We start from the raw sequence: 27,618 nt of genomic DNA, 5'->3' as shown, positions 1-27,618 counted from the left end.
TTTTGAGGATAGTATTCATTTAAGTGCTTATTAGAGTGATGCCTGGTACATCAGCAGCCTCAGCGATTATGGCTGGAGCATCATATTATTATAGGGCAGGGGGTAGGGTATGGCAAAAGTACTGACATTTCTTTAGAAGTGGATTTCATCCCTCAAATCTCAAATATGTATAGGACGCATTGAAAGACTTTCACAAGGACTTTAATGACAACATCCTGGTCCCGAAGTCATCTGAGAGATATCCTAATAGTACATAGCTGCTTCCAAGAAATGGTTTTTAAGAGCCATTATCAAGGGATGGTGAGGGCTCTGGGGATTTTGGGGTCAGCAAACATCAAATGGGCGACCTCACAGAGTCGTGTTGGGGATTTCCCATGAGGCCCCGCCCCCAGCTGAGTCACCAAACCCCTGTGTCTGACTTGCAGAGAAGGAGAGGCACAACCTCACTGCTCTGAAGTTGAAGGAGTGGAAAGTTCTTCACCAGCCCTGAGACCTCAAGGTTTGTCCATTTGGGCCAGTCGGGGGAACGGAGTTGGGGTAAGGACAGACGCTTTATTCCGTTTCTCCATGTCTAAGCTTTTTGCCCTTTTAATTTCTAATAAGTTTTATTCCATAGTCTATTAAATAAAGATCAAGCACCTGGCCTAAGGAGATTTCTTACTTCTTAGTTCTCTTACTATATGAGCTTCAAATCTCAAAATAGGCAAATATATGCCAATTAAGAAAATGTGATCATGAGTTGAGCAGAGCGGTGCTTCAGCATTTTAACAATGTTGAAATGTTCACATGTTGTTGTGACAACAGGGAAAGAGTCATGAGATATCTCCCCACTGAGCTACACTGTTAGATAGGACTGACGGATTGTCATTTGAAGAACCTTATCTCAGAGCCAGCAAACAGCTGGCATTGTTGAAATCTGGAAGAAATGCTAAGTGTCTATGAAAGTCCCCAAAAATTCTTGTTATTGTTATTTCTCCATTTTGGCAAAACATGTTGGAGAGTGCACGCTTAGATTTTGGCAAACTTGCACAAAGCTATGTGTGTAGTCTGGTTTGTCTTATCATAGAACTGTCCATGCATTTGCCAGCTTTTCCATAATCTCCCATCATTAATTGTTTCTGAAAATCCCCGAGTTATCATGTGGATGGCATAGGTAATGGTTGAAATGTAGATAATCCTAAAAGGAGAAACCACTTCATTCTTGGAAATTTTTACCTTTTGCAGACCGGTGTTTGTGAAACCAGCTACCCTTGGAATCTTCTTTGGTCGTATCATATCTATGCAAGATTTCACCATGGGCAGTGGCTATTTCAACATAGTGGCTGCTGTATTATTGGTCATGAATTTTGAGAGGACAAGATCAATACAGGATTCCTGTAGTAAATGCCCAGCTGGTAAGAATCAAATGAACATGTGTGTTTGATCTGTTCTGTTGAACTCATGGTTCAGGTAGTCTAGTAGTCAGGGTTACTAAGTTCTGTTTTGATTTTTTTTTTATTCATTCACTTACAAATATTTCTTGCATGCTGCATCTTGGCTGTGTGAATGTGGCCGTGTCACTTAATTCCCTGTGCCCCAGCTTTGGGATCTGGGGATAATGAAAGAACCTATCTTATAGCTCTGCTGGGAGGATCCTATGCTAGGTTCTGAGCAGTGCATGGCACAGGGCAAGACATCAGTAAATGTCAGCCTTATCTGTGAGGACCTGTACTCAGCCTGGGGAGCACAGCAGAGATTAAGAAGGGGCAGGGGGCTTCGTAGAGTGGGGAGAAGCAGACACATGTACATTTTAGTATCCTGATGAAGGGTGCTGATCTCATGAATCCCATCATAGGGATCTCCTGGATCAGTGAAGAGAAATTCATTTTTGTTCAATAGTTAAAGGAAACAGTTTTCTTTCTTTTGGTTTATTGCAATATCGACACTTTGTTATTTATAATTCTGTGGCCATGCTAAGGGAAATCTTGCAAAAGTGTAATTATAATTATAAAAGTCAATCAAAATAAAGTGTATCACTGTACCACCTAGAAACTAATCATTGTTTCTTACTCTAGTTTTCTTGTGAACTTCAGAATGCTTTGGGCGATGGCTGTGCATTGTCAAACAGTATACCCATTATCTACCTTCTTAGGGACTTTCTGTGGGAAAAGCGAGGGTCAGATCTGCATTCCTTGTCCTCCAAATAGTTTCTCCAGCACCAGTGGACAAAAGTCCTGTGTCATATGCAGGCGGTGTGAAGGTATGATTTAAAAGATGTATGTTGATCCAGATATGTGTTAGAATGACAGGTTTTTGTTCCCTAGTGTGTTGACCTCTCTGGAGAATGTTAAGTGTTAACAGATTCCTCCGTCACAAGGCAGGTCCAGTAAAATAATCTGCTGTAAAAGAAATAATCTGTAGATTGACCTTTTAAATATTAGAGGACACACTCATTTGATGAGAAAGAAGCATTTAATTAGGTAAATATAAAAATGTCTTCTATAGAGATTTAAAAATGAACTTTATACTTTAAGGTCAACAAGAACATTGTAGGAGTAAGCATGGTTTTTGCGGGGGAGGATTGTTTTTCTTTTCTTTTTTTTTTTCTTTCTTAGCATGGTTTTTACTGCAGAACATCAATTTGCTTCCTGGAGTCAGAGGTCAAGTGTAATATAACTTGGGAAATTTTGTAGGTGTTTTCAGGACCAAGAAGATGTGTTCCCCCATCAGCAATGCAGAATGTGAGTGCATCTCAGGATTCCACTGCTTGGGGACAGGATGTGCCATGTGTGAACCGGATTGTAAACAAGGTCAAGAATTAGCCAAGGAGGGTAGGTTTGCTTTTCTTCAATCTAGGGCAAGTCTGCTTATCTAGACATACGTCATTAGTTTAGGTCTCAGTCCTTTGACTATAAAGTAACACATAGATGAGTAGAACCTTAAAGTAACATGCAATGAACCACTGACTCAAGCATATATTTACAAAATTACTTTTTGATCAATGGAAATAATTTGAAACCACAATATTTGTTATTCACCAGGATCATGCATTTTCATACATTTCATACATTTATACACAATTGTCTATGTACAATTAGAACAACAACTTTAGTTATCTTCAGGTTTTGTTTCCCGAGGTATTGTTGAGCAGACTGTGGCGATTGTATTGTTAATGACTTTATTATTGTGTGATTATGTTCATCACAGGAAAAGTTATGAAATTTTAAAAATATTCCCCTTTTTAATTGTTGCTTTAATTTTTATGCAGGTTGTAAAGACTGTCGCTTTGGGACATTTAATGATCAGAAACACGGCAGCTGTCAACCCTGGACAAAGTACATATAATTTCCTTTTGCTTTCAAAATAGAGAATCTGGCTTAGCCTTTTCGGTTTATGTATCTATTTTTTATGAAGTTATTTTTTTTAAGATTTATTTGTCAGAGAGAGAGAGAGCGCACAAGCAGGGAGAATGGAAGGCAGAAGGAGAAGCAGGCTTTCTGTTGAGTAAGAAGCCTGACTAGGTCCTCAATCCCAGGACCCTGGGATCATGACTTGAGTTGAGGGAAGATGCTTAACTGACTGAGCCACCCAGGTATCCCTGAGTTAACATTTTTAAAGAGAAAGAATGTTATCACTGAAGTTTTTAAAAAATCTGCCTGCGGGAGCGCCTGGGTGGCTCAGTGGGTTAAAGCCTCTGCCTTTAGCTCGGATCGTGATCCCAGGGTCCTGGGATCGAGCCCCGCATGGGGCTCTCTACTCAGCAGGGAGCCTGCTTCTCTCTCTCTGCCTGCCTCTCTGCCTACTTGTGATCTCTGTCAAATAAATAAAATCTTAAAAAAAAAAAAATCTGCCTGGGGCTCTGGCTGATGTCCATCGGTTGAGCGTGTGACTCTTGATCTCAGGGTCATGAATTCCAGCCCCATGTAGACATGGCACCTACTTAAGTCTATCAAGTATAGGCATAGAACAGCATACAAATAGGCAGTGTGTGAACAGTATGAGGTTGTAGTACTTGGATACACAGAGTGAGCATTTTCTCCAGAAACAATGCCCAGAGCACTTAGATCAAATTTGCTGGAACTTTGCTACTGTCTGCCCCAGCTGTTCCGTTCTGTTTCCTTCCAATCTCCTTGCTGCCTCTTGCTTTTCCTCACTGATCACTGAGCCCATCTTCAAGGGTGCAAGGCCAGCACTGAGAGTGATACAAGAAGGGTAAACTATGTTTTCTACCCTCAAAAACCCAACACCTACTCGGGCAAACAAGACCATCACGGAAGTAAAACAGCCAACGGCATCCATGGAAACAGGCCTGTTGACCTGTGTGATCAGGAGCAGAGCTACTCAGAGCGTGGTCTGAGAACAGGTGCTGGCACGCCGACAGTTTGTGGTACCTGCAGCAGGAACACGACACGCTCCGAGAGTGAGCGTTTAGAAATGTGTAAGGCAACTGGCAGAGTCATGTGTGTCTGTCAGCTCATAAAGATTGAGGGCTTGTATTTTGTATGCCTTCGTTCTGTTTTTTTCATTCTATTTTCTTACTAGAAAATCATGTTGATTATTATTTTACATTTAGATTCTTAGGTTTTATAGAAATATTGGTTTGTACAGATTGGGAATTTTTTTTAAGGTCTTTTAACACAAATAGTTCAGAGAGGTCAATGAGTCTGCATGGAGAGTGGGATTGAACTTGTTTCAGAGGAAGAGTGAGTTTGCATCAGGTAACAGGATGAGGGAAAAGACACAGGACAGTGATGATGGTGGTGGCATCAGTGATGGTGATGGGGGTGGATAATGGGGATGGTGATGGTGGTGATGGTGATGATAGCTACCATTTATTGGGATGTGTGGGTCTGGGTTCATAAAGCCCAGCCCCTGCAAGTGTGTCCCTGGGACCATTCATTTACTTTTCACAACAGTCCTTGGGAGTAAATACACCTTCTCTTACAGATGAGAAAACAGGCTTAGAGAGATGTTCTTAACCTGTCCATGGTCATTCTGCACAGGGAAAGACACCGGCCTCAAATCCACGTCTGTCTGATGCCAACACATCATAGGATTAGGAACTCAACCCTTATGCTAGGTTGTCTGTCCTTCATATATGGTCAAATATGCTTAAGAAATTAAGAGCGAGGGGCACCTAGGTGTCTCCGTGGGTTAAGTCTCTGCCTTCAGCTCGGGTCATGGTCTCTGGATCCTGGGATGAAGCCCTACATCGGGGGTCTTTGCTCAGCAGGGAGCCTGCTTCCCTGTCTCTCTCTGCCTGCCTCTCTTTCTGTCAAATAAATTAATAAAATATTAAAAAATATTTTAAACAACAACAACAAAAAAACATCTATAAAGAAATCGAGGGTGAGAGACTAGCCAGGCAAAACAGTCTGGGGAGAGTTGTGGGACAGGTTCCCCAGCCTGGGAAGAAAGAAGAATCCAGTTAGTTGGATGGAATAGGGTGAATTATGGAACTGTGAAAATTGGAGAAACGAGCCAGCCAAGTGTATGTTTTCCATAATATCTTTATACCCAGACCCACACATCTTTGCACTAGGCTACTTTCTTGGATGGAAAATGTCAATATTTTTAATTAGAATGACCTGTACCTAAATTAATTATTTGAACTCTTTTCATTGGGCTGTCTAAGCTGTTCCTTGGATGGAAAGTCTGTACTTGTGAATGGGACGAAGGAAAGTGATGCAGTATGTGGACCGGCGTTGGCTGACTTCTCTCCAGGTACAACCTCTGCCACCATGCCTGCCCCTGCAAGAGATCCAGGTAGCTGGTTCATTGTTATCTAACCAGAGTGGATGTATCATGGCTATTCTGATTGGAATTTATATCACCCCAATACTGTGATGCCTCACATCTCTGCCTGCAACGGGCACCTCCTGCATGCCTTCCTTCTTTTGTTCTGGCATCAAGAAACCCATCAAATTTTTTCAAGTGTTTGTCACGCAATCTGAGACGCATGTTAGTAATCAGAACAAGGTGAAACTACGCAGACAAACACTCCACCTTTGATAATGTCAGATTAAGGGGATTATAGAGTCCCATATTTTCCATATTCTAGAGAGGCCAAGCCACTTAATTTTTGTGGGCCTCTGGAAAAAAATATTTAGGTTTTTTTTTTAAAGTTTTCTTATATGCAAGGAAGTTTATTCAGTTAGCTGGTTAGAGATGCCCAAGGCACCACTTCTCCTTGTGATTAGGGATTTACCAATGTAACTATAAATATACGCATATTTGCAAAACTACATATCTGCATGCATTTCTCCTTTTGCTCTTTTTTAAAGGTCATACCCCGCAGACCATCGTCTTCTTCCTTGCACTGACATCGGCTGCTGTGCTGTTCCTGCTGTTGTTTCTAGTGCTCCGTTTCTCGGTCCTTAAACGTGGCAGAAAGAAACTCATGTATTTATTCAAACAACGTAAGACCCATATAAGCGTATTCAATATGAGCTCTTTTGAGGCAACACTTTTCACCGTAGAAAGGAAAAGATTCTTTTTTTTTTTTTTTTTTTTTGGTTAGTATAGCACAGAGGTTATCAAGGAGGGACAGTTTTGTCACCAAGGGGACATTTGGTAATGTCTGGAGACAGTTTTGGTGGTCACAACCTTGGGGGTGTGGAGGGCATCTAGTCGAAGGAGTTGGAGGTGCTGCTTAAATTCTACAACGTACAGGAAAACAGTTACCCCCCCCCCAGCTTTCACCAAAATCTCTGATTTAAAGAATCGTCCTTCACACAAATGCCTTGCCAAGAGTGGTGAGGAGTAATTAGCGAGTTGCGATGAAGCTGTAATGCATTTTTAAAATATTTTAGACCATTAAAAAAAACTTTATATTTTGAAATAATTACAGGTTTTACAGGAAGTTGTAGAGACAGTACAGAAAAGTCTCAGTTGTCGTTCATGGGGGTACATCTTCTGGAACTAGAGCACAATACGAAAACCAGGCAGTTGACATTGGCACGTTGTGTGTGTCAAGCTGTATGTCATTTGATCGCACGTGTAGACTGGCATAACCTCCAGTACAACCAATACAGAAGTATTCTCTCCCCACCAGGATCCCCTCTGGCTGGTCCTCTGTGATCACTTCCACTCCCTCCCTGTTCCTCCTGATAGCATAAGTCTGTTTTCCATCTCTACACTTTTTTTTTTACGATTTTATTATTTATTTGACAGAGAGAGATCACAAGTAGGCAGAGAGGCAGGCAGAGAGAGAGAGAGAGGAGGAAGCTCCCTGCTGGGCAGAGAGCCCGATGTGAGACTCGATCCTAGGACCCTAGGATCATGACCTGAGCTGAAGGCAGCAGCTTAACCCACTGAGCCACCCAGGCGCCCCCATCTCTACACTTTTTTTAAAAAAAGATTTTATTTATTTATTTGCCAGAGACATTGAGAGAGAGAATGCACAAGCAGGAGGAATGGTAGGCAAAGGGAGAAGCAGGCTCTCCACTGAGTAGGGACCCCAAGGCAGAACTCGATCCCAAGACCCTGGGATCATGACCTGAGCTGAAAGCAGACGCTTAAGTGACTGAGCCACCCAGGCGTCCCCCTTCTCTACACTTTTGTCACTTAGAGAATGTTATATAAATAGAAGCATGCAATGTATAAGTTGATTATAAGCATGTGCCCTTTTCAGATTGCCTTTTTTCACTCAGCTTAATGCCACCAAGATCCTCCCAAGGCATGATGTGCTTCAACAGTGGGCTCTTTTTAAAATTTTTTTAAATTTTTTTTCTTTTTTACCACTGATCAGCATTCTGAGGCATCGTTGAACCAACTTCTGTTTGTTTGAACATTCACCAATTAAGGGACATTTTGATTGTTTCCAATTTTTAACTGTTGAATATCAAGCCTTTGTGAATAATCACGTAGAGGTTATGTGTGGACTGAAGTTTTCGTAGTGCTCACATAAATGCCCAGGAATGCAATTTCTGGGCCATGTGGTTTGTTGTTTTAAGAAACTGCCTAACTATTTTCTGGAGGAGTTGTACCATTTAACGTTCCACCAGTGGCTTATGAGCCATCATCTCTCCTCACCCTTGCCAGCATTTTCTACCACCACAGTTTCTTACCCAGCCATTTGAAGAGGAATACAGTGATAGCCCACTCTGGTCATCTGCCTTCCCCTAAGGGTACAATATCTTTTCACGTACTTGTTTGTTTGTTTTTTTTAAGGTTTTATTTACTTATTTGAGAGAAAGAGCAAGAGAGCACAAGCAGGGGCAGAGGGAGAGAGGAAGAAGCAGACTATCTGCTAAGCAGGGAGCCTGATGCGGGGCTCGATCCCAGAACCCAGAGGTCATGACCTGAGCTAAAGGCAGATGCTTAACCCACTGAGCCACCCAGGCATCTCTCACGTATTTATCTTCCACCTGTGTGTTTTCCCCAGTGAAATGTTCCTTCATGTCTTTGATCTGTTTTCTAATTAGACTTTTGTTTATTTTATATTGACATTGGAGAATTCTTGGTACCTGCTAGATGAGTCCTTCAGCACGTGTGTGGTTTGCGTTTCTGCCCACTCTGTAGCTCGACTTTTCCTCCTCTTCATGGAGTCTTCTGCAGAGAAAAAGGTTTTAATTTTGGTAAAGTACAATTTGCCAGGTGGGGTTTTTTTTTCCCCATTTATGGAGTCATGTCTGAGAACTCTTCAAATCCTGGATCGCAAAGATTTTTATTTTCTCCCATGTCATCCTCTAGATGTTTTACATTTGAACCTGTGGTTTAGTTTTAGCTAAGTGTTACATAAGGTGTGAGAGGTAGGTCAAGAATTTTTTTTTTTTTCCTAGGGATGTCTAGTTGTTCTGGCATCATTTGCTGAAAACACCATCCTTCCTTCATTGAATTGTTTTTGTGGCTTTCTCAAAAAACAGTTAGCTATACTGGTGTGGGGGCTATTGCTGGTTTTTCCCTCTTGTTCCACTGATCTGGTTGTTTATTCTCTGCGGGTACCACACTGTCTTAATTACTGTGGCCATAAAACAGGTCTTGAAATTACGTGGAGGGTAGGAAGCTTTTTCCCCACTTCATTCTTCCTTTTCAAAATTGTTTTAGCTATTCTAGTTCCTTTGCACTTCCAAATAAATTTTAGGATAATCTTATCTGTAACTATAAAAAGTCAGCTGGGAGTCTGATAACAACCGTGGTAAATCTGTATATTAGTTTGGTGAGAAATTATGTCTTTACTGTGTTAAGTATTTATGTCTTAACATAGTAAAGACATTTCTTTTATTTCTTTTTCTTTTGTTTCTTTCATCAGCATTTTGTGGTTTTCAGCACACCAATCCTGTACGTATTTTGTTAAATTTAGGCTTTAGCATATACATTAAAAAAAAAATTCCACGTGGTATTTTATCTTAAATTTTGGTTTCCATCCATTCATTGTTATTCTATGGGTATAGCTGATGTTCATAGATTGATCTTGTATTCTGTGATTTTGCTGCACTTACTTATTAGTTCTAGGAGTGTGTTGTAAATTCTTTGGGATTTTACATGGACTATAATGTCATCTGCAAATAGAGACACTTTCGTTGTTTCCTTTGCAATCTGCATTTCTTTTATTTCTTTTTCTTGACTTACTGTGCTGACTAGAACTTCCAGCACTATGTCGGATAAAATTGAATATCCTTATTCGACAGGACTGGGATTGAATATCCCTGCCTCGCTTCTACTCTTAGGGAAAAAGCATTCAGTCTTTCACCAGTAAGTATGTTGTAGGCTATAGGTTTTTAGTAGATCTTCTTTACCAGGTTGAGGAAGTCCTTCCTCTATTTCTAGTTTTCTAATATTTTTGTAAAATCATGAATGAGTGTTTAGTTTTGTCATATGCTTTTTCTGCATCAATTGATATGATCATGTGACTTCTCTTCATCAGCCTAAGATGGAGGATTACATAGATTCATTTTTGAATATTAAATCAGCCTTGCATCCCTGGACTAAATTTCACTTGGTCATGGTATATAATCCTTTTTATATACTGCTTAATTGTATTAGCTAATATTTTGTTAAGAATTTTTAGGGTGCCTGGGTGGCTCAGTGGGTTAAGCCGCTGCCTTCGGCTCGGGTCATGATCTCAGAGTCCTGGGATCGAGTCCCGCATTGGGCTCTCTGCTCAGCAGGGAGCCTGCTTCCCTCTCTCTCTCTCTGCCAGCCTCTCTACCTACCTGTGATCTCTCTCTCTGTCAAATAAATAAATAAAATCTTTAAAAAAAAAAGAATTTTTATAGCTATATTCATGAAGGATAGCAGTCTGTGGTTTTCTTTTCTAGAATTGTCTTTGTCTTATTTTGGTATCAGAGTAATACTGGCTTCCTGAAATAAGTTGGGATGTGTTCCTTCTCTATTTTCTGGAAGAGATTGTGTAGACTGGTATTAATTCTTCTTAAGATAGATGGTAGAATTCTCTAGTGAAACTGTCAGGACCCAAACACTTTCTTTTTGGAGATTTTTAATTACAAAATCAATTCCCTTAATAATTACAGAACTATTCAGGTTATTCATAGTGAGCGAGTTGTGATTGTTCATGTTTTTTTAAGGAATTGGTCCACATTGCCTCTAAGCTGTGAAATGTATGTGTTTAAGTTATTCATATTATTTACTTAATTCTCCAATATAATTGTGGACTTATGTGTTTTCCTTTTTAGTTTTATCAGGTTTAGCTTTATTTATTTTGCAGCTTGATTGTCTGAGGTACACACAGTATTGCTAAATACCAGGTAAATCCTGGTCTCCTGGGTAAAGAGACTTCTTTAAAATTATAAAAGTTCCCTCTCCATGCTGATCTTTTTTTTTTTTTTGCTCTGAAATCTACTTTATCTTATATTAATATAGCCCTGCTTTAAAAAAAAGTTAGTGTATACATGGTTTACCTTTTTGCATTCATTTGCTTTCAACCTAACTACATTTTATATGTTTTTATAAAGATTTTATTTATTTATTTGAGAGAAGGAAAGAGAGAGAGAGTGAAAGTGCATGCACATGACTGAAGGGAGGGGCAAAGGGAGAGGGAGAGAGAGAATCTCAGACTCCACACTGATTGCAGATCCAGACACAGGGCTTGATCTCATGACCCTGAGATATGACCTGAGCAGAAACCCAGAGTCAGACCCTTAACCAACTGAATCACCCAGGTGCCCCCATTTCATACTTGGAGTGAATTTCTTGTAGACAACTTATATCAGTCACTCTACTAATCTCTGCCCTTTAACTGATATATTTAAGCCATGTATATTTAATGTAATTATCCATATGTTTGGGACTTAAGATACATTTTATTTATTTTTTTACTTTTTTATAAACATGTATTTTTTATCCCCAGGGGTACAGGTCTGTGAATCGCCAGGTTTACACACTTCACAGCACTCACCAAAGCACATACCCTCCCCAATGTCCATAACCCCACACCCCCTTCTCCCAACCCCCCTCCCCCCAGCAACCCTCAGTTTGTTTTGTAAGATTAAGAGTCACTTATGGTTTGTCTCCCTCCCAATCCCATCTTGTTTCATTGATTCTTCTCCTACCCACTTAAGCCCCCATGTTGCATCACCACTTCCTTATATCAGGGAGATCATATGTTAGTTGTCTTTCTCTGCTTGACTTATTTCGCTAAGCATGATACACTCTAGTTCCATCCATGTTGTCGCAAATGGCAAGATTTCATTTCTTTTGATGGCTGCATAGTATTCCATTGTGTATATATACCATATCTTCTTTATCCATTCATCTGTTGATGGACATCTAGGTTCTTTCCATAGTTTGGCTATTGTGGACATTGCTGCTATAAACATTCGGGTGCACGTGCCCCTTTGGATCACTACGTTTGTATCTTTAGGGTAAATAACCAGTAGTGCAATTGCTGGGTCATAGGGCAGTTCTATTTTCAACATTTTGAGGAACCTCCATGCTGTTTTCCAGAGTGGCTGCACCAGCTTACATTCCCACCAACAGTGTAGGAGGGTTCCCCTTTCTCCGCATCCTCGCCAGCATCTGTCATTTCCTGACTTGTTGATTTTAGCCATTCTGACTGGCATGAGGTGATATCTCATTGTGGTTATGATTTGTATTTCCCTGATGCCGAGTGATATGGAGCACTTTTTCATGTGTCTGTTGGCCATCTGGATGTCTTCTTTGCAGAAATGTCTGTTCATGTCCTCTGCCCATTTCTTGATTGGATTATTTGTTCTTTGGGTGTTGAGTTTGCTACGTTCTTTATAGATTTTGGATACTAGTCCTTTATCTGATATGTCGTTTGCAAATATCTTCTCCCATTCTCTCAGTTGTCTTTTGATTTTATTAACTTTCCTTTGCTGTGCAAAAGCTTTTGATCTTGATGAAATCCCAATAGTTCATTTTTGCCCTTGCTTCCCTTGCCTTTGGCGATGTTCCTAGGAAGATGTTGCTGCAGCTGAGATCGAAGAGGTTGCTGCCTGTGTTCTCCTCAAGGATTTTGATGGATTCCTTTCGCACATTCAGGTCCTTCATCCATTTTGAGTCTATTTTCATGTGTGGTGTAAGGAAATGGTCCAATTTCATTTTTCTGCATGTGGCTGTCCAATTTTCCCAACACCATTTATTGAAGAGGCTGTCTTTTTTCCATTGGACATTCTTTCCTGCTTTGTCAAAGATGAGTTGACCATAGAGTTGAGGGTCTATTTCTGGGCTCTCTATTCTGTTCCATTGATCTATGTGTCTGTTTTTGTGCCAGTACCATGCTGTATTGATGATGACAGCTTTGTAATAGAGCTTGAAGTCCGGAATTGTGATGCCACCAACTTTGGCTTTCTTTTTCAATATTCCTTTGGCTATTCGAGGTCTTTTCTGGTTCCATATAAATTTTAGAATTATTTGTTCCATTTCTTTGAAAAAGATGGATGGCACTTTGATAAGAATTGCATTAAATGTGTAGATTGCTTTTGGTAGCATAGACATTTTCACAATATTTATTCTTCCAATTCAGGAGCATGGAACATTTTTCCATTTCTTTGTGTCTTCCTCGGTTTCTTTCATGAGTACTTTATAGTTTTCTGAGTATAGATTCTGTGCCTCTTTGGTTAGGTTTATTCCTAGGTATCTTATGGTTTGGGGTGCAATTGTAAATGGGATGGACTCCTTAATTTCTCTTTCTTCTGTCTTGTTGTTGGTGTAGAGAAATGCAACTGATTTCTGTGCATTGATTTTATATCCTGACACTTTACTGAATTCCTGTACAAGTTCTAGCAGTTTTGGAGTGGAGTCTTTTGGGTTTTCCACATATAGTATCATATCATCTGTGAAGAGTGATAATTTGACTTCTTCTTTGCTGATTTGGATGTCTTTAATTTCCTTTTGTTGTCTGATTGCTGAGGCTAGGACTTCTAGTACTATGTTGAATAGCAGTGGTGATAATGGACATCCCTGCCGTGTTCCTGACCTTAGCGGAAAAGCTTTCAGTTTTTCTCCATTGAGAATGATATTTGCGGTGGGTTTTTCATAGATGGCTTTGATGATATTGAGGTATGTGCCCTCTATCCCTACACTTTGAAGAGTTTTGATCAGGAAGGGATGCTGTACTTTGTCAAATGCTTTTTCAGCATCTATTGAGAGTATCATATGGTTCTTGTTCTTTCTTTTATTGATGTGTTGTATCACATTGACTGATTTGCGGATGTTGAACCAACCTTGCAGCCCTGGAATAAATCCCACTTGGTCGTGGTGAATAATCCTTTTAATGTACTGTTGAATCCTATTGGCTAGTATTTTGGTGAGAATTTTCGTATCTGTGTTTATCAAGGATATTGGTCTATAGCTCTCTTTTTTGATGGGATCCTTGTCTGATTTTGGGATCAAGGTGATGCTGGCCTCATAAAATGAGTTTGGAGGTTTTCCTTCCATTTCTATTTTTTGGAACAGTTTCAGGAGAATAGTAATTAGTCCTTCTTTAAATGTTTGGTAGAATTCCCCTGGGAAGTCGTCTGGCCCTGGGCTTTTGTTTGTTTGGAGATTTTTAATGACTGTTTCAATCTCCTTACTGGTTATGGGTCTGTTCAGGCTTTCTACTTCTTCCTGGTTCAGTTGTGGTAGTTTATATGTTTCTAGGAATGCATCCATTTCTTCCAGATTGTCAAATTTGTTGGCATAGAGTTGCTCATAGTATGTTCTTATAATAGTTTGTATTTCTTTGGTGTTAGTTGTGATCTCTCCTCTTTCATTCATGATTTTATTTATTTGGGTCCTTTCTCTTTTCTTTTTGATAAGTCGGGCCAGGGGTTTATCAATTTTATTAATTCTTTCAAAGAACCAGCTCCTAGTTTCGTTGATTTGTTCTATTGTCTTTTTGGTTTCTATTTCATTGATTTCTGCTCTGATCTTTATGATTTCTCTTCTCCTGCTGGGCTTAGGGTTTCTTTCTTGTTCTTTCTCCAGCTCCTTTAGGTGTAGGGTTAGGTTGTGTACCTGAGACCTTTCTTGTTTCTTGAGGAAGCCTTGTACCGCTATATATTTTCCTCTCAGGACTGCCTTTGTTGTGTCCCACAGATTTTGAACTGTTGTATTTTCATTATCATTTGTTTCCATGATTTTTTTCAATTCTTCTTTAATTTCCCGGTTGACCCATTCATTCTTTAGAAGGATGCTGTTTAGTCTCCATGTATTTGGGTTCTTTCCAAACTTCCTCTTGTGGTTGAGTTCTAGCTTCAGAGCATTGTGGTCTGAAAATATGCAGGGAATGATCCCAATCTTTTGATACCGGTTGAGTCCTGATTTAGGACCGAGGATGTGATCTATTCTGGAGAATGTTCCATGCGCACTAGAGAAGAATGTGTATTCTGTTGCTTTGGGATGAAATGTTCTGAATATATCTGTGATGTCCATCTGGTACAGTGTGTCATTTAAGGCCTTTATTTCCTTGCTGATCTTTTGTTTGGATGATCTGTCCATTTCAGTGAGGGGAGTGTTAAAATCCCCTACTATTATTGTATTATTGTTGATGTGTTTCTTTGATTTTGTTATTAATTGGTTTATATAGTTGGCTGCTCCCACGTTGGGGGTATAGATATTTAAAATGGTTAGATCTTCTTGTTGTACAGACCCTTTGAGTATGATATAGTGTCCTTCCTCATCTCTTATTATAGTCTTTGGCTTAAAATCTAATTGATCTGATATAAGGATTGCCACTCCTGCTTTCTTCTGATGTCCATTAGCATGGTAAATTCTTTTCCACCCCCTCACTTTAAATCTGGAGGTGTCTTCAGGCTTAAAATGAGTTTCTTGGAGGCAACATATAGATGGGTTTTGTTTTTTTATCCATTCTGATACCCTGTGTCTTTTGATTGGGGCATTTTTCCCATTAACATTCAGGGTAACTATTGAGAGATATGAATTTAGTGCCATTGTATTGCCTGTAAGGTGACTGTTACTGTATATTGTCTCTGTTCCTTACTGATCTACCACTTGTAGGCTCTCTCTTTGCTTAGAGGACCCCTTTCAATATTTCCTGTAGAGCTGGTTTGGTGTTTGCAAATTCTTTCAGTTTCTGTTTGTCCTGGAAGCTTTTAATCTCTCCTTCTATTTTCAATGATAGCCTAGCTGGATATAGTATTCTTGGCTGCATGTTTTTCTCGTTTCGTGCTCTGAAAATATCATACCACCTCTTTCTGGCCTGCCAAGTCTCTGTGGATAAGTCAGCTGCCAATCTAATATTTTTACCATTGTATGTTACAGACTTCTTTTCCCGGGCTGCTTTCAGGATTTTCTCTTTGTCACTAAGACTTGTAAATTTTAATATAAGGTGACGGGGTGTGGGCCTATTCTTATTGATTTTGAGGGGCGTTCTCTGAACCCCCTGAATTTTGATGCTCGTTCCCTTTGCCATATTGGGGAAATTCTCCCCAATAATTCTCTCCAGTATACCTTCTGCTCCCCTCTCTCTTTCTTCTTCTTCTGGAATCCCAATTATTCTAATGTTGTTTCGTCTTATGGTGTCACTTATCTCTCAAATTCTCCCCCCATGGTCCAGTAGCTGTCTGTCCCTCTTTTGCTCAGCTTCTTTATTCTCTGTCATTTGGTCTTCTATATCACTAATTCTTTCTTCTGCCTCATTTATCCTAGCAGTGAGAGCCTCCATTTTTGATTGCACCTCATTAATAGCTTTTTTTATTTCAACTTGGTTAGATTTTAGTTCTTTTATATCTCCCGAGAGGGTTTCTCTAATATCTTCCATGCCTTTTTCGAGCCCGGCTAGAACCTTGAGAATTGTCATTCTGAACTCTAGATCTGACATATTACCAATGTCTGTATTGATTAGGTCCCTAGCCTTCGGTACTGCCTCTTGTTCTTTTTTTTGTGGTGAATTTTTCCGCTTTGTCATTTTGTCCAGATAAGAGTATATGAAGGAGCAAGTAAAATACTAAAAGTGTGGCAACAACCACAGGAAAATATGGTTTAACCAAATCAGAAGAGATCCCAAATCGTGAGGGGCAAGAAAGGGGATAAAAAGAGGTTCAAAAAGAAAGAAAGAAAACAAAACAAAACAAAAAACAACAACAAAAAAAAGGGAAAAAAAAGAAAAGAATTTTAAAAAGGAAAACGAATAAAGAAAAATATAAAAAGGAAAAAATATATATATTAGATAAACTAGTTAAAAAACGTTAAAAAAGAAAAGGGTAAAAGTTAAAAAAATTTTAGCAGAAGAAGAGAAAAAAAATGAAAAAGAAAAAACAATTAATTAACTGCAAGACTAAAAAAATTACAGGAAAAAAGAAAAAGAAAAAGAAAGAAAAAAGAAAAAAGAAAAAAAAAATCACAGGGAGAAAGCCATGAGTTCCATGCTTTGCTTTCTCCTCCTCTGGAATTCTGCTGCTCTCCTTGGTATTGAAACCGCACTCCTTGGTAGGTGAACTTGGTCTTGGCTGGATTTCTTGTTGATCTTCTGGGGGAGGGGCCTGGTGTAGTGATTCTCAAGTGTCTTTGCCCCAGGCAGAATTGCATCGCCCTTACCAGGGGCCGGGCTGAATAATCCGCTCGGGTTTGCTTTCAGGAGTTTTTGTTCCCTGAGCACTTTCCGTAGAGTTCCGGAGGATGGGAATACAAATGGCGGCCTCCTGGTCTCCGGCCCGGAGGAGCCGAGAGCCCGGGGCCCCACTCCTCAGTGCGCCCTCAGAGAACAGCGCCCAGTTACTCCTGTCTGCCTGACCTCGGGCCGCGCTCCGAGCTCACCGAGCCTGTGGCTGGTTCAAGGTAACACCGAGCTGCGAGCTTACTGTCGGCTCTGTCTCTGTAGCCGGCTTTCCCGTTCCAATACCCGCAAGCTCTGCAACACTCAGACACCCCCCATCCTTCTGTGACCCTGCGGGACCTGAGGCCACGCTGACCTTGCGTGGGCTTCGCTCCGGTTTAGCCTCTGGAGCGATGTCCCTCAGCGGAACAGTCTTTTAAAAGTCCTGATTTTGTGTTCCGTTGCTCCGCAGCTTGCCGGGAGCCGGCTCCTCCCCCTGGGGTCTATCTTCCCGTCGCTTTGGATTCACTTCTCCGCCGGTCCTACCTTTCAGAAAGTGGTTGTTTTTCTGTTTCCAGAATTGCTGTTCTTCTTCTCTTCGATCTGCCGATGGATTTGCAGGTGTTTGCAATCTTTAGATAAGCTATCTAGCTGATCTCCTGCTAGCTGAAGTAGTCTCAACCTGCTACTTCTCCGCCATCTTGACTCCTCCCCCATTTTATTTTTTGTTTTCTGTTTGCTTTCTCTGTTTTTCATTTCTCTGCATTCCTGGGATTACCTGAACATTTTTTTAGAAATCCTCTTGGATTTGCCTATAGTTTTTTTGAGTGTATCTCTTTGTATAAATCTTGTAGTGGATGCTCTAGTTATTATACACAATTTATCCATCTACTAGTATAAACATTTTAATACTTTGAGTAAAGTATAAAAACATTACCTCCTTTTGCATCCTTTTAACCTCCTCCAATTTATAATATGCTTATCTTAAATATTACCACTACATACTTTGAGAACCATATTAGACACTGTTACAATTTTTGCTTCAACTGTCAAACATAATTTGGAAAACTCAAGGGAAGGAAAGTTTATTGTATCTACCCATATATTTGTTCATTCCTTTTCTCTTTATTCTTTTTTGATGATCCAAGATTCCTTCTTTTATCATTTCTCTTCTATTTAGAGACTTTCCTTTAGCCATCCTTTTAGGGTGGGCCTTCTGGTGACAAATTCTCTTAAGTTTTCATCTGAGAATGTCTTGATTTCTCCTTCATTCCTGAAAGATATTTTCACCAGGTATTGAATTTGGGCTTCCAGGAATTGTCACCAGTCCTTCTGGTGAGACAGGGCTGGAAGACATTCTACACAGTAGGTGGTGTTGTGATTCAGCTCCTTGCCTGGAATTGGGCAAACCAGGAGCTATGGTGGACAAAACTCCTTGTTTGAGGGTCTGAGGCAGGCAGATTTGCACACCATCAACTTCCCTGGTCAGGGTGAGCCCTCAACTTGGCTCTGAAGATAAACAAAGATTCTGGTTGAGATTGCTCCTTGGACACTGCAAGTATGTTCTCAGTCTGCCAAGATCTGTGTGCTGGTTGCTGCAAGCTCCTCTCCCTTCACCACGGTCAGATTCCTAGTGGTTGGACCCTATATATTCCCCTACCTTTCCTGTGGTGTGAGATCAGATTGGGTGCTCCCGTAAGGGACCCCCCATGCTGGGAGAAGCTGGTGTTCCCTTTGAGTTCTCTTTTCCCACTGGAGGAGCCAGAGGCTCAGGGAGACCTCTCTGTGTGGTGATGCACTGGCCTGCATGAGGGGCAATGTGGTCAATGGTAACTGCTTCTCTTAACTTCCTAATACAGTCTGTCTTGGTCTCTGTAGTGCTGAGGTGGGGCTGCTGCAGCCCTCATCCCCATGTTCTAGGATTCTGCCAGGGTCTCTTCTTCTTGAATAGTTGTGAGTTGTTCTTCTCATGAAGGAGTCATGTTGCCTTCTTGTAATATTACTCTCCTTGATTATTTTGTTTACAGTAAGAAGCATGTAATATTGAGGCAGGCCCTTTTGCTTTGTTGGGCTATAAAAAAAAATCTATTTAAAATGAGCAGTTGCTTGGGGCTGGGTGGCTCAGTCAGTTAAGCATCCGACTCTTAATTTCAGTTTAGGTCATGATCTCAGAGCCCTGAGATTGAGACCGCACTGGGTTCCACACTCAGCACAGAGTTTGCTCATCCCTCTCCCTCTGCTCTTGCCCCCAGCCCCACTTGCACACGCACGCACACACATACACACACACTCTCTCTCTCCCCCACTTTCTTTCACAAATAAATAAATAATTTCTAAAAAAGATGAAAGATTGTTCAACAGTAACACAAATACTTCATACTAACATGTGAAAGGAACCAGGAAGCCAACACACAAATCAGTTCTTTAATTGTCGATAGATGGAAGTAGTGGGAGTATCTTTAATATCTTGGTGCTGTAAGCATTTCACTCAAAAGAAACTGTCTAGTGTGTAATGTGAGTAACCCTCAAGATTAAAATCCATACTGCTGAATTGAAACTATGGTTATGTTTGGGATATGACTAATTTTGTGCTATAGTGATTCATGCTCAAGATTGGGCATCGTAGAAAATAAAGAAAATCGCAGACAAGTAAGAGTACATGGTAAGAAGAAATTGTAAATAATCCTGGGGAAAAGTTCCTACTTGCTATCATGTCTCTTATTGATAAACTTGCTCAAATTAGAGTTGAGCATGGTTGCAACTTAGAGATGTCCTGTGACTGTGATGTCAGAAAATAGATGTAAAATGGTTAAAACAAACAGCAAAAGATAAGTTGCTTTTAAATTACTTTTCAGCATTTATGAGACCAGTACAAACTGCCCAAGAGGAAGATGCCTGTAGTTGCCGATTTCCAGAAGAAGAAGAAGGAGAATGTGAGCTGTAAATCAGAAATCCAAACCTCCACTGGGCCTGTCTTGAGAAGAATCACAGGACAAACATGATTGATTCCACCATCATATCTTTCTAAACTGAAGACACCATCCTAGATAAGACTCAGGATTACCCCTAAGTTTCCTCAAAATGTTAGTGGATTGGCCTTTAAAAATGTACCCCCTTTTAGCACATGTATGGGACAGAGTTGGTGGGAAAGGGGCATTTTCTAGATAATGCTTAATAGGCTTCACTAGTTTGTTTTTGAAATCCAAAGAGAAGTATGCTTAAAATTACATCATGTAGGCCAATGGTCTAGCTAAAATGACAGTCTAAAATCAATTCCATTTTTTTGAGTGCTAATAGAACAAATGACAAAAAGCCATAAGATGCAAGAAATACCCCCAACCAAATTTTCCATTGGTTTAGATATTCAGCACAACGAGCTCTACTGATGTGAGGGGGGATATTTTGACAGTGCCCAGATTTGAGGTCAAGGGAAAAATAGTTCAAAAGTTGAGGAAGAGTTTTGGAAAGAGTTCCAATGTTTTTGCACATTTTGTGGTCACCTCCATCTTCATATCTCCTGCTTGGTACTGCTCCTCTCTGAACCAGAGCTTATGTTTTGGTTCTTTATTGTTGTTTAAAGTTTTTTTTATTTATAACCAAAGTGTAATTGAAAAACCACATTATATCAGTTTCTATTGTACAACATAGTGGCTCCACAATTCTGCACATTACTCAGAGCTTGCCACAGTAAGTACTGTCCCCATCTGTCACCGTACGACATTATTACAGTATTACTGACCATATTCCTGATGCTGTACTTTTCATCTCTCTGAATTATTTATTTTATAATTAGAAGTTTGTGTCTCTTAATCCTCTTCATCCGTTTTGCCCAGTTTTGAGATTTGGCTTATGTGTTTTTAATTCTTAAGAACATTAAAAATAATATCTGGTACATCAAACTCCCACAGGCCGAATTTGAGCAGTCATGGGTCTCTGTATGGCTTATGAGCTAAAAATGATTTTTACATGTTTAAATAGTAAAAAACAAATCAAAAGAAGACTAATATCTCATGACATGAAAAAGTATGTAAATTAAAATTTCAGAGTACATAAATAAAGTTTTATTAGAACGCACAGCCACACTCAGGTCGCTTTTGCATTACAACAGCAGAGTTGAGTAGAGATAAGAGACTGTAAGGCCCAGGAAGTCTAAAATGTTTAACATCTGACCTTTCATAGGGTCAGAGTCAAGGTCAGAGCATCCATCTGTGTGTTGCTTTCCTCCCTCATCTGCCTACATCCCTACCTGGCCCCCAAGCACCTTCCTCAGGAATGTCCCTTCAATCCATTCCCTTGCTTTTAAAAAAAAAAAAAATCATTGCTCATATATTTAAGTACCCCAAAACTATGTTATTTAGTTTTGCTTGTTTTTGAGCTTTATAAAAATGGTATTATGCTGCATGTAACTTGCTTTAGTCTCTCAAAATTCTATTTATAAAGACTCATTCATGTTATTGTATATAACTAGAATGCGTTCTTTTTGATGATCGTATGATTTTATAAATATATCATAATTTTTTAAAAAGTTTTATTTATTTATTTGACAGAGAGAGATCACAAGTAGGCAGAGAAGCAGGCAGAGAGAGAAGGGGAAGCAGGCTCCCTGCTGAGCAGAGAGCCTGATGTGGGGCTCGATCCCAGGACCCTGGGATCATGACCTGAGCCAAAGGCAGAGGCTTAACCCACTGAGCCACTCAAGTCTCCCACAAATACACCATAATTTATCGATCCATCCTGAACCAAAGGACATTTGAGTTGTTTCTGGGTTTTTTTGCAATTATAGACAATGTTGATATGAATGCTCCTATGTGTGTGTGTCCTGTGGAATTTTAAAAACCATGGTTGTCTTTTTCTTATTGGGTCATAGTTCTTCACATAATCTAGATAATAATTTTGGGTCACTTGTATATATTACAAATGTCTGCTTTGTTTGTAACCTTTTTCTCTTTTGCATTGTGGCTTTTTCAGTCTTTTGAGTAATAAGCAAAAAAATTCTTACCTTAATTTGGTCAAATGTACAGCTCATTTCTTATATAGTTAACATTTTTTGGACTCCTGATTAAAGAAGCCCCTCCCTGCCCCAGTACCCTAAAGATACTTTCTCACCTTTTATTCTGGGAGTTTTGTCTATTTAAGTCTAATCTATCAAGAACTGTCTCCTGCATTTGTTGTTGAGGTCATAGTCCAACTATGAGTTCTGTGACCTGATGCCCTTCATTCCATGGTCCATCTTTTTCCCTTGGATCTGCACCGCCGCCTCTGTCCTACACCGTTTCCACATGTCCTCGCATCTGTTCCTGGGCTCTCTGTTCTGTTCCATCGGTCAAGGGGTCTGTCCCCATGCAAATACCACACTGTCTTTGTCACAGAAGGTTTATAAAAGCTCTCGATACCTGGTAGGACAAGTATTTAATTTAACATCGCACAAAGTTTCATAAAGTTTTTCTGGGCAGAAACTCTGTATATCATTTATTAGATTTATTTCTAGGTAGCTTGCTTTGTGTTGGCTTCTTATTTTATAATTTTATTTATTATTATTTTTATTTTTTTAAAGGGGGCTCCGTGCCCAACATGGGGCTTGAACGCACAACCTTGAGATCAAGAGTTGTTTGCTCTACCGATTGAGCCAACTAGGTGCTGCTGTTTGATTTTTAGGTGGTTTTGTTTGTTGCCAGAGTATAAAGATGTAGTTGATTTGTTTATATTAGTTTATAGCCAGTCTCCTTGCTCAGCTTTCTTATTATTTCTGATACTACATATGTAGATTCTTTTGGGTTTTCTGTTCAGACAATCATATTACTTGCTATAAAAATAGTTTCTTCCTTTTTTCCCTTTATTCCTTCCTTCCTTCTTTTTTAAAGATTTTATTTATTTTTCTGACAGAGAGAGAGACACACACACAGCAAGAGAGGGAACACAGCATGAGGAGTAGGAGAGGGAGGAGCAGGCTTCCCGCCTAGCAGGGAACCTGTATGCGGGGCTCAATCCCCAGGACTCTGGGATCATGACCTGAGCCAAAGACAGACGCTTAATGACTGAGCTACCTAAGTGCCCCAGTTTCTTCCTTTTCTGATCCTTTGTCTTTTATGTCTTTTCTGCTTGACTCCGTGCTGGGTCTTGCAGTACAATGTGATGATCTTTTCCATCTTATGGATCGGGGATACTTTCAGGAATTTAAAAAAAACACAATTGATCAGGTTAAGTTCCCTTCTGCTCCTGGTTTGTGAAGAGGATATTTTAAAATCACAAATACATGTTGACTTTTACCAAATGATTTTTCTGGGGGAGAAAAGAGTAATTTGTTGATGAGTCAGCCCATGGTTCTATCATCTTTGACTTGGATCTGAACTTCAGCCACAATCCAAGAAAATTACTGCCTGAAAGAAATCTAATGTAATAATAGGTATTTCTGTTTTCCTCCCTTCTTTAAAGGATGCAATTTTTTTTTAATGATTTGGTGCAATTTGAAGTAATTACTTCATAGACCAAATGTGCTCAGAAAAAAATTTGTTTTAATTTAAATAAAGTACCTTCATTACTCTTGGGATCTTGTGGATTTCCAGTGCCACCAAGAACAAGGCTGGGGTATAGATTCCAACATGGATTTCCCTGCAGCTTTGGACATTTGGTGTAAAATTCTCTGTGGTCCATTACCCACATACACAAAGGGATTGGTCATGCTCTACCATCTCGGGTCACCCTTGATAACTCATCTGTCCCAGATTAGAACCATAGAAAGTCCAGTTTATTCTGTGTTTATTACATAGACTGTACAATACTTTGTCATAGTATATTTTGGTATAATGTATGAAACTTAAAAGGGAAAAACACAGGGACTTGGGGTATGAGTCATTTTCCCCCTAAGTGACAGATGACAAAGAAAAAAATCAAGACACAATAATATGATCCCTTTTAGGGATTAATTTAGGAATCTGATAAGTTTTATAGACATGAGTTTTTACAAAAATAAGTGAGCATATTTTGGGATGTACAAATTGGAAACAGTTTTCTAAATGCTTAAAGGCAAGCTTAGGTTACTTCTGAAACAAATTTTTATTTTCTTGTCTGGTGGAAGGTATCATTCTGATGGTAACTTTTGATATGAGGGGCACATGGCTGCTAGAATGGGTTTCTTTCTTCTGTGCAGAGCAGAGCTTTCCATTTGTGGGTGAGAAGTACCCATGGACCTCAGCTCGGGTGAGTTAAATGAGGTCTGTGTGTGTTGGGGTGGGGAAACTGGTCATTACTGACATTTTTTAAAAAGGGCTCTAAAGTAAAACCCAAAGCTATTATTTTCACAGAAAAAAAGAATATCTTAGAAAAAAAGCTTATTAAAAAAACTTCATATTACTATGGCAACATCAAATCATAAAGGCTTAATCATGAAATAACATGCCATTCTTTGTAAACCATGGAAACAGACTTTAGTGCCTGGGTATGTGAAAGATTAAGAGTTTGGCTTTTCTTGCTCCCAACATTTTAGTTACATAAAAATGAAGGCTATTTTTTTTTATCAATATAGATTCTGATAGCTGTATTTCAAATGAATTGTCATTGAAACCTTTCAAATATGTTTCTCACATATTCATTGGAGAGGTTGATGTTGGCTCTGAAATACAGATGACCCCTCCACCAAACTAGCATCCCTCCAGTGCTCTGTACCTGGCACCATGCGAGGGCACAGAGATAAAGGACTCGCTGCCCATCTGAGGACTTTGAGTCCAGGGGACTGACTGGTACAACCCGAAAAGAGCCATAGTGTCACCGAGACCTACTGTATGCCACGAATACCATTGTGAAAGTAGTTGGAAAGAGTCTCCCAGCCTGGTAGGGAGGCAGCTGTTGTGATGGGATGGACCTGGGGCTCTGTGTGATGGGAGGCCCACTGGAGAAGGGGTGGAGGGAAGGCTTCCGTGCAGGGCTGGGGTGGGGCGAGGAGGGGTTATCTACTCCCACTGTGTTTCCCAGAAGAAGCAAAGGGTCCAAGCCAAGGGGAGGGAGGGCGGGGCCTGGGAACTGAGGGCTAATGAAAGAAGCTTCAGGGCCAGCAGCGACCACATACCCAGATTTTATAGGCAACGTTGGGAAGCTTGGATGTTAAACTGTGGACACTGACTTTGGAACAAGGCAAGGGATTTGATCAGATATGCTCTTGGGAAAGGTCTCCCTGATTACAGTCAGGAAAATGAATTAATGAGAGGCAAGACTGGACTCCAAGCCAGAGGAAGGGGCTCCTACAGGAGTCGGGGTGAGACTGTTGGGGTGGGGCATGAAACCTGGTTTCTGGGGTGTACGCAGAGCCAAAGCCCTGAAGGAGATGCTGGAAGAGGAAGGAGTTGGTTCAGTGTCAGCACGGACCCTGGGGGCGTTTACCGCACAGGGCCATGTTGGAGGTGGGAAAGAGGGATGGAGGAAAGTGGTCTCGCGGAGGCCAGGGCAAGGCTTCCAGAATCCAGTAGATGAGAGAAGCCTCAGGGTGGCCAAAGGTCACCAAGAGACCAGGAGGTGACAATAAAATATACCTTAGGTTTAGTAACAAACAGTCAACCTTCCCAGAAGGCCTTCAAGAGAGTGTTAACCATGAAAGCCAAGCCCTGGGGCTGAGAGAGGAATGGGGAGTGAGAGCAAATGCACTCACTTTTCAAGAGTCAGACGGTGAAAGAAAGGAGATGGTGCGAGACCTGGGGGCTGCCTGCAATCTTGGGTGGAACATCACATCATACTAGATGTGGTCTGCTCTGCTTGTGAAATGAGACCTGACAACCACCTCCACCAGAACTGAGACCCTGTAGAACTCTCTGGTCAGAAGATGTGGTGTGGGCAGGGGTTTGTGCTGGTTTTCTGGAGAAGAAGCCTTCTTTGCTAGGACGGAGGTAAGTGTGATTGAGATGCGCAATTCCACCAGAGTGGGGGGCAGGGGTGATAACTGGTGTAAGCAAGCTAGGTAGCCAGTGTCTGAGCTGCCTGCTTCCTGAAGACCGGTTCTGTGTTTTTGCTGGGGGCGGGGGGGAAATGATGCCAGCCGGTTCCTTTGTTCCCAAAGAAGTGTCTCCCTTAAGGCTGCCTCCCAGGGATATACTCTGAGAACATCTTCAGATGGGTATTTCCATGCTATATGCTCCAAGTTTATTTGTCTGGCTTCTCTCCTGGAGCACTGGGCTCTATCCACACCAAGCCCACTGACGTTTAGAACTCCAGGCTTTAAGCCTTGCTGGTTGTAGGAACTCACAAAATTCAGCCCCTCTCATTTTCCAAGCCAGTGGCTTTGGGGCAACGTTCTTGTGCACTGCCCTATATGCTCCTCTCTCACATTCTTCTCCATGACCAGGGCTCCTCCCTCTCCACAGTACCCAAGATCTGTTTGTCCCCCAAACCACATCTCTGCACTTCCTGCCTTCTTCAATGTGGCTTCTTCTCTCCCTTCCGTTGTGGAGTTCGTTCTGCCAGTCTTCAGGTTGATTTCTGGGGTATTAAGGAAGATTTGATGGTTATCTAGTTGTGTCTGTGGGATGAGGCAAGCTTAGGGTCTTCCTACTGTGCTGCCATCTTCCCCCCTCCTTCTCACCTATTCTCTCTCTCTCTCAGTAGGCTCCATGCCAAGCATGGAGCCCAGTGTAGGTCTTGAACTCACAACTCTAAGATCAGGACCTCACCTGAGATCAAGAGTCTGATGCTTAACCAACCAAGGCACCCAGGCACCTTCTTGTGTTCTCTTGTAACTGGAGAGACTGGAATAAGGTGAGATGCAAATGTTTGAGAGAGTCTAGAATGAAGGTTGCAGCAGTCGGTGCCTGGTGACCCAGAGGATGGCCCAGAACTTAGGGAACAGGGAGGATGGAAGATTCCAGTTTCATAGGAGGATGGGGCCAGATGAATGCAAAGGCTCATAGTTTCCTGATCTTGATGGAGGGTAACAAAAGGGGTGCCTGCTAGGAGGTTCTGAGTCCTCCGCTGGTGTGGAGGGTTCAGGGGAGGCTGGAGGATGGGAGAATGGGACCTGTTTCATTGGAGGCTTGGATTCCTACCAGGACCCAGGAGAGCCCTCACCCTGCAGGGGTGTGGGCAGATACACTGCGGGCAGTTTCCTGCCATGGCTCAGAAGAGGTGGGACAAACTGCCCTCAGGTTGAGGTTTTCCAGGAGGGAGCAACAGAAGGTCAGAGGGACAAGGAGGTTGAAGATGCTGGCAAGAGCATAGCAAAAGGACTCCATGTTCCAATTCTGTACAGGAATTGTGTACTTACTATAAGAGTAATCTTAATCCCTTATTCAATCTTTCTGAAGACAAGTTAATGAAAATAAACACGTGGGGTGATGATAGTGGCCATGCACTACAAAGCAGCCTCTTCTGGGAAGTGGGGCATTAGTGTTTCCCAGGGACAGAGTTTCAGTTTTGCAAGATGAGAAAACTGATGGGGGCTCATGGTGGTGGGAGATGCACAAGGCGAATGTGCTTCGTGCTTATAACTTACGCACTTAAAAATGGTTACAGTAGGGGCGCCTGGACGGCTCAGTGGGTTAAGCATCTGCCTTTGGTTCTGGTCATGATCCCGGGGTCCTGAGATTGAACCCCATATTGGGCTCTCTGCTCAGCCGGGAGCCTGCTTCTCCCTCTCCCTCTGCCTGCTGCTCCCCCTACTTGTGCTCTCTCTGTGTCAAATAAATAAGTAAATAAAA

General features: G+C 41.0%; 1 protein-coding gene across 2 annotated transcripts; it reads left to right on the top strand.

Annotated features, from left to right (window-relative positions):
- Window positions 1-412: 412 nt before the first annotated feature.
- TNFRSF9 (TNF receptor superfamily member 9) lies at window positions 413-21,396 on the top strand. Of its 2 annotated transcripts, none has more exons than XM_004768634.3 (8): window positions 413-537; window positions 1,225-1,394; window positions 2,132-2,239; window positions 2,673-2,810; window positions 3,248-3,314; window positions 5,615-5,703; window positions 6,264-6,398; window positions 19,798-21,396. In XM_004768634.3, exons 2-8 carry the CDS (start codon window positions 1,280-1,282, stop codon window positions 19,884-19,886), a joined length of 741 nt encoding a protein of 246 aa, XP_004768691.1. In that variant the 5' UTR covers window positions 413-537; window positions 1,225-1,279; the 3' UTR covers window positions 19,887-21,396. The 2 variants fall into 2 exon arrangements, with proteins under 2 accessions (XP_004768691.1, XP_004768690.1); XM_004768633.3 differs by having other exon boundaries at window positions 5,615-5,745.
- The last annotated feature ends 6,222 nt before the right edge of the window (window positions 21,397-27,618 follow it).

The sequence above is a fragment of the Mustela putorius genome, unplaced genomic scaffold (assembly GCF_011764305.1).
Source record: "Mustela putorius furo isolate JIRA1106 unplaced genomic scaffold, ASM1176430v1.1 tig00003853_pilon_pilon_pilon, whole genome shotgun sequence".
NCBI lineage: Eukaryota > Metazoa > Chordata > Mammalia > Carnivora > Mustelidae > Mustela > Mustela putorius.
Note: the sequence above shows the minus strand (reverse complement) of the source record. Positions and strands in the feature narration are given on the sequence as shown.